The sequence below is a fragment of the Uloborus diversus genome, chromosome 4 (assembly GCF_026930045.1).
Source record: "Uloborus diversus isolate 005 chromosome 4, Udiv.v.3.1, whole genome shotgun sequence".
NCBI classification, from domain to species: domain Eukaryota; kingdom Metazoa; phylum Arthropoda; class Arachnida; order Araneae; family Uloboridae; genus Uloborus; species Uloborus diversus.
In genome coordinates, this window is record NC_072734.1 from 10,036,845 (window position 1) to 10,044,722 (window position 7,878).

At 31.4% G+C, this 7,878-nt stretch overlaps 1 protein-coding gene across 1 annotated transcript in view; it reads right to left on the bottom strand.

Annotated features, from left to right (window-relative positions):
- Positions 1-417: 417 nt before the first annotated feature.
- The window catches only part of LOC129220387 (prefoldin subunit 5-like), a 41,439-nt gene continuing 33,978 nt past the window's right edge, over positions 418-7,878 (bottom strand). The window contains exons 4-5 of the mRNA XM_054854801.1: positions 6,361-6,466; positions 418-658 (exon numbers count right to left, since the gene is read on the bottom strand). Of these exons, the coding sequence (XP_054710776.1) occupies positions 579-658; positions 6,361-6,466 (186 nt within the window). The 3' untranslated portion in view covers positions 418-578. The remainder of the gene's footprint in view (positions 659-6,360; positions 6,467-7,878) is intronic.

Consider the following 7,878-nt stretch of genomic DNA (forward strand, 5'->3'; position numbering starts at 1 on the left):
ACCTCAGGGATTACCGGTTCAAATTGAAAAATTCTTTTTGTGTTGAATAGTCCATTTATTGAGGAAGGCTATAGGCTATATAACATCAAGCTTTGACTAATAGGAATGGAGCAGCAATAAGAAATGTAATGAAAACAGGAAAATTTATATCATTATATAAAATGCTTGGAGCATCGAATATATGTATAGTTTTGAGGTAGGCTGAACAACGACGGGCAATGCAGCTAGTTTAAGATAAAGCATTTACAAAAAAAGAAAATTCTTCAGAAAAAGCCTGCAGATCTGTTCCAGAATCTGCGATGGGCATTGTAAACATCAAGCTGATTTTACTACAGGTGTTCTACCATGAATAAATCATCTTATTTTTTAAAAAACACTGCTTTAAAGAGTGGAAAAGAAAAAGCCTCACATCTTGAAAAAGCTTTAACAAATTTATTAAGTGTACAGAGATATACAAGCAAATGATTTTGTACAAATGTTATTACACTCAGCAAATACCAAACAAGAACTTAGAACAAGTGGATAAATGAAAAGTTATTTCATTGTTCTTTTCAACTCCTTTTAAAAATTAATTAATCTCAGGATTTGGCAGATGTTGCTGCAGCTTGCTGAGCAGCTAGTGTAGCCTGTATTTTACTTTCCATGGTTTCAATAACCACTGAAAAAAAAAAAAAAAAAAACATTTAATATATACCACACAAAATATAATCATAACCTAAAAACACAAGACTATATGTTATATGAGTTATTGATTATATCTCCCAAAGCATACCATTTTTTATCTGCTTTTTTAAGCAATTTAAGGACTATGTTAAGATTTTTAAAAGAATGAGATATAATTCTGAGTAAAGTTATATATAATGTACACGCAAATCAAATAATTGCACAAAATATTTTCATATTATTTAGATGTATGAATTGAACAGTTTAAAGGCATTCAGGTATTTGTATTATTATACTGAAGCATACTGAAAGAAAATTGAATCTTCCCAACTTGGATTACAGACATAACGTATGATGTAACAGAACAATAAGAATTCTACATAAAACATATATGCAGAATTTTCATTATTTTTGTATACCAAATATGTGTTAATGCTTTTACCACATCCTTAAGACTTTAGGAATACACTCTAGGATTTTTTAAATCCTTTGAATTTTGACGCAACAAGAAGTCTTTAGTGACAACTAATTAGAAATACATGCATTTAAAAACCTCAAAATGATTCTAGTATTAAATCAGACAAGAAAAATGTTTTCCTTGAACAATTTCAAAAAGGGGGTAAAATACTATTTGTATAGAATAGGGGAGTGCAGAGCCTGACGCCTGTGGGCAATGCAGCGTAGCAACCTGCAGCCCTGCAGTGCATTAAATTTTTTCAGGGACCGCCTTAAGCATTTGCCAAATGTATGGAAAATAGTAACTAAAAAAACATTTAGTATTAAGTCATATTTTATCATTTGAAACAACCTTTAAGAATAAAAAATAAAATCTAAAGACAATCACCAATTTTTCTTTTTCTATTTTCCAACCTAACTCATTTATGGAGAGAACCTGAATTTTAGAATTTCAAACACAAGAATTTTATTTTTAATTCATAGTTAGTGCTATTGGTTGACATTAATTTTGAAAAATAAAGCAACTAACGATCCCTAATGACAACATTGATCTGTGTTCCGACCAGTGGTGTTCCCATAGGGTCTCCATGTACGCCGTATACTCTCAAACATTTTTTAGACATCGCGTATACCCTCAAACATCAAAAACTTTCATATTATGACATATTATGTACATGATCGCATACACATATTGTGTGTAATGGATTACTGGGAGTATACCATCAGAAAAATTGATGGGAACATCACTGGTTGTGACTACATTGACTTACTTTAGCAAAATTTTACTCCAATCCAGGATTTTTCACCCTTTTGAGTTTATACTGTCCAGGTTTCACGTAATCATACCTGCCAACATGTCTACTTGGAAAACCTTACAATCTCCCGTTCAAAACCTTACAATGATTCAAAATTACAATAACACTCTAATTTCCTTTACATTTTTATTACATTACAAGAAACATAACTGTACTAGAAAACATAGAAGGCCATTGAAAACTAAAAATAGAAATGTTCAAAAAATTACAATATCTTGATGAGGTACTGGGGTACCTAATTTTGGTCCAACCTCATACTGCAAATTAAAAAAAAAAATTACTCTGCCTCCATACTTTTTAAATGTTTATACGTAGCAGATTTAGCCAACAAAGCGTATTGTTTATTCTTGGACTTCATGATACCAATTTTTGAAAAAACAAATGTAATATTGCAGTCTACAGAACCGATAATTCATATTTTGAATTCTTTATTGTTAGAAATGTTTAAAGATATTTTATGCAAATTTGTTCAGCCATTTGTTCTTAAAAGTTGTGTATGTATAACTGATGTGAAGTATGCTGAGAGATGCAACCAGAAAAATGACCAATATTTGTTAATTGGTAGTGCTACCTTAAAAGTAGTCAATAAATTAGAAAGTAAGGAAAAACAGCAATTTTATTCTGATGTTAGACAGTACTTTTCTGCATGCTGCAATTATATCAGACTCAAGTTTCCTGTTAATAGCGATGTATTAATGCATGCTGAAGTTGCGGACATTGACAAAATTTCCCAAAAGTCTTTCATGGATGTGCATTATTTTTTGTTTTAGTCCGACCACATGCAAATTTTTTAGCAATTTCACATTTAGGAAACATTTTTTTAAAGAGTTGCCCTGCATGATCAGCTATTGCTATAGGCAGATTATGCCCTAATATGAAACTGGTGAAGAGGCACTCCGCGCGTATGACATCACTTCCCGCAGCGTCGTCCACAAAATTAAAGAATGTCCCGAGTCTCTGAGATTTTTCTTAAATTGCCATATAATCTTGGTGCTTTTTAGTTGCAACATGGTCCTTAATATCACTTTTGCCACCATGCGCAATTTTTATATCGCAACTGCAAATGGTACAGAGCGCAAATGAGGGCCCTTTCCTTGACTGTTTTATGCAGGGGATTTCTTGTGCATAGGATTCCAGAAACACTTGATTATAACTTTTTCCTTTATTCAATCCAGAAAGAAAGAACACTGTTACGGAAGCAAAATCCAAAAATAAATTCACACGAGGCGAGCAACGCCGATTACGCTATTGCTGCACGTCTTTCTAGCCGGCAGGAGTGGATGCTCAACGAGTTGCTAAAAATCACGATCGACGCATGGAGGCGGGCTTAACAACTTCCCTCGTTTATAAACAAATAGCGCATGCGTAGAGGCTAGGAGAAAAGTGTTGGATGGTACGTTGAAATTGCGCATTTCTTCTTCGCGTAAAGGCTCGGGTTTGGAAGCTCAGTGATCACCATGCGTAAAAGCATTGCGCGGTGGCTCCGGTCGATTGTAGATAGATGGGCTTGAGCGCGTTCGATTGTTTGAACAAAAGTTTTGCATTTTTAGGTTTTGAGGGAAATTTTACTCGAAACCGTACAATTTTAGTACAGAACCTTACAACCGTACAATTTGTACCAAAACCGTACAATGTACGGCCAAACCGTACAAGTTGGCAGGTATGCGTAATGGTAAATTATTTGAGTTAGACTTTTTTGAAATCACATTAATTGAAGGGCTCTGGGCCAGCAAGTGATACGCCACATGATGTGAATTTTCAGTTGGCTAATTTCCAACTTATAAAAAATATTTTGAGACTTCTTCAAAAGCATTATACATTCTATATTCTACAATACTAAAACCAAATATGCTTTTCTCCCAAATGACATAATCCATTATCATATTTATTTCAATTTTAGTTATGAGAAACAAAAATTTTGATCAAAAAGCCTCTCCTTGTGGATTGTCATATTTCTGCCCTGAGCCCTTCAATTGATTTGATTAATTTATGAGCTATACTGAAATTTGAACTATTTTTTCAATTATTCATATCGACTTTACAAAAAAGATTAAATTGAGTTGAATTATGATTAAAATGAAAGTAAAAACTCGCATGATAAAAAGATTTTAGTATAATTTTGTCCGGCAGTGTTGATCACTATTTTGATCACAAATTCATCTGAAGCAGCAATTGTAAAAATCAAGTTGTTTCAAAACAGGTGGAATTTTTACATCGATTTTAGAACACGATGCATAATGCAAAAGCTTCTAGCGGCTTACACCATCTGCAACTAATCTTTCAGGGTCAATATAATCATCAAGGATATCAATATTCATTGCATATTTGCCAACTTTTGGAAATGGGCACAAGTAAAACTTGACATGACTATTTATCATCTAATTAAAAGTTGGGTTAAATTAAATCGAAGTTTGCATAAAAATAAGAACAATATAAAACTATGCATGAGTGCAAAGGATCAATGTGACTAAAATAACTAAGATTCAATTAACTGATGTAATGTTCAAAATTTTAAGAAAGGCTGAAACTAAAGAAAAATCTCTGATTTTGAGTGACTATCAACATTTCTAGATTTTTGCTGAACTTTACCATTGAGATTCCCTATTTTTAACATTTCATTCCCATCTCAAACATTTTAAAATATTTTTTTATATAATTTTTTTTTCTAAAATTTATGCAAACCAAATGAACATCATTAAAATTGAAATTATATTTTTACAAAGGATACCAGTTAGGAACCAACTCTATGAAAAGAGTTAAATTTTTAAGTGGCCCTGGCAAAATGAAGGAATGTGAGCATGTGAAATATAAGAGTAAAAATAATGGTAAATACAATATTGTCTTAGCAGCAGTGTCACATAGTTAACAAAACTGAGCGAGTTTCACACAGGCAGACTTAACCCCATTTACAAATGCTTAACACAGTCAGGATTGGCATGTGAAATTGTGTAAGCTGTACACTTACTCTATAAAGATAGGCAAGTGTGCATTGGTAACTTTTCAAAACTTCTAGATACTTTCACAATAACAATTTGTCTCATTCTGATTTTAAAATATATTCATCTTTTTTCAGATGCCTAAAACGTACATATTTTTGGGCCTTTTAAAGTCATAATAAAATAAGGACCTCTTTTTAGAATACTGGGTAAATTAAGGGCTGATTAAGGACAGCAAAAAGTTTTTTTTTTTTTTTTTTTCAGGTTTTGAACACCAAAACCCCATAGTGGTTATAAAAAGATCAGCACACTCTATACTGATGTATATGTTTCAAAAAGAGAAAAGCATACATTAAAGTACAAACGATACTTCACAAATAGTGATGTGGATCGGGTAAATACCCAGCAGGTAGGTAAATATTTTTTGGGGTATTTACCCAAGGCCTGGGTAAATACCTAAAAACTGGGTATTTTACAAAAAATGCAAAAAGTGAATGGGAAATTTTTTTTCAAAAATCTTAATATGAAATAATTGGTAAAACTGATACATACATATGTATTACACAGTTCATAATATTTTTTATTGAAAGACTTGATGAAATTATAAAAGAAACATATGGTGAACCAAAGAATCTTTCTTTTCAATGTCATAATTGGAGAAGTATAAGCAATTCAATGATGAACTTCAGGATTTCAAAATCACAATCTATGTTAGTCATATCCAAAATGAGAAAAAAAAAAAAAAAAAAGAAGCATGAGGGATGTTTGGAAGAACAAACTGAGAAGTTATTAAGACTATGATGTTATTTATTTTATTGCTGTTTAAGTGATAACATGACAAATATAGAAACAGTTTTTACATTAATAAGCAAAAATAAATGAATAAATAAATAAAAATATTGTTTTCTGTTGCATTGCTCATTTGCATTTGCGCCCCGGTACTTCATGATGAAAATTTATTCAAACTATTTTTATTGACATTTCGTTACATTTTGATGTCATGGACGGACATATTACTAGGTTGTAAAAGACTAGGACCTTAAAAAATTGATGTTTGCTTTTTTTTTTTTTTTTTTTGTAACCAGAATTTTTATCTGAAATTTGGCTATCAACATTGAATGGGCATATCCAACACATTTAATGTGAATATCATATTAGATTAATGAGTTGTTTCACAGAATAATTCTTTAAATATGTGATCAAAATACAATTTTTGGGCAAAAATTTGTTTTGTATGTGGTTGGTTATACATAGTGGAATACATACCAAAAAGTAATTCAGTTGAATATAAATTTTTGAAATAAATACCGGGGTAAATACCCATTTTGGATATTTACCCGGGTATATACCCTGGGTATTTACCACTAAAAATAAATACCCGGGTATTTTACATCACTATTCACCAATGACATTAAGAAGGGAACTTCAGAAAATTTTTAAACGTTCTATGCATTGTAATATCTAAAACAAAAACTGAAAAATTAACTTACCTTCTCTTGCAATAAGTTTTTCTTTCATGATTTGTTGTACTTTTTCTATTTGAGTGGTAACAAACTTCACTTTTCTCTTGAAATAATCAATTGCATCGGGAAGCTCCTAAAATTCATCAAGAAAAAAACATTTATTAAAAAATCTTTTCAAGATTTTTACATAAGAAAATCAAAGCTAATTTATTCAAGATACTTCAAGATACTCAAGTTTTAACAACCACATTCAAATAATTTATTTTAAGTATTGATATTGAAAAATTACTCAAGTAACCCCCAATTACTACCCCCCCCCCCCCAAATTGCTGCTACTGCCTTGAACCAATACCGCCAATAAAGTTGCATACAAAAATATGTCTCATGACTTTTGGGACAGACTGTGCATTAACTTTCATTTTGAATGAAAAAATCAAAAATTAAGACTGCAAAGCCTAAACTATTAGAGATTTAGCATAAATCAGGGGTCTGGCCAGAGCAATTTTGGGTCCGTTAACGGACCCTTCACAAAAAACCCCTTCCACCAAAACGGACCTTTCACAAAAATCCGATCAACCAAAACGGACCTTTCACAAAAATCCGATCAACCAAAACGGACCTTTCACAAAAATCCGATCAACCAAAACGGACCCTTCACAAAATTCTGGTAAACAAAAACGGATCTTTCACAAATTGTTTATTGAAAGAGCAAATCTCAAATTAAAATAATACAGTATATTTAAAGTTAAATTAGATGAATCAACTTATACAAAATCAGCTAATTTTGCAAAAGAAAAAAAAATCGGCACTCTTGTGATGCTCCTGCAAGCCATAAATAATTACTACTGCCAAATAAATATAATCCCTGTTAGTTTCTTTAAAAGAAATTAACAGCTGAAAGTCAGTTTGGTTTATAATTTTGCTTGTTTGTTTTATGCAGAGCTGTTGTTGTAAACTTCTTCGGAAAAGCATCAACATTCTCTGAATAGGCGTAGTAAGCACTTTTCTCATCACTCATGATTTAATCATCAATAATATACAGCGAAATGAATTCAGAACTGCAAAGGATAGTATGGGTGGGGTGGATGTGATCGCTTCAGATAGGGTTACAAAATTCAAACTTATCGCCACTTAGTGTCTGGTGTTGCGATGTTAAACTGTTATTTTGGGAGAAAGTTATATGGGTTTGGTTTTTCGATACTAAAAAGAATAATTAACTTAAAATAAACTTTTATTTACCATTATTTTTTTCTATAGATGCCTACATTTTGAAAAACGCAATCTTTTTACATCCGATATGAGAATCATATTTTATTCTTTTTTTCAAGCTAGCTTCGCTTTATTAGGATGCAAATAAATGAAAAGTCTCTTTATTTTTATAACGAAGCTTATTTCAAGTTTTTAAAGGGGAATTCCATTTTCTTTTATGAGTCAATAATTAAAATGCTGAATCGATGGTTTATTTTTTATTTTACTTATTTATTTTTGCTTCAACTGTGTCCAGATATTAATGATATGTTTATCATAGGACTCTAAAATGCAATT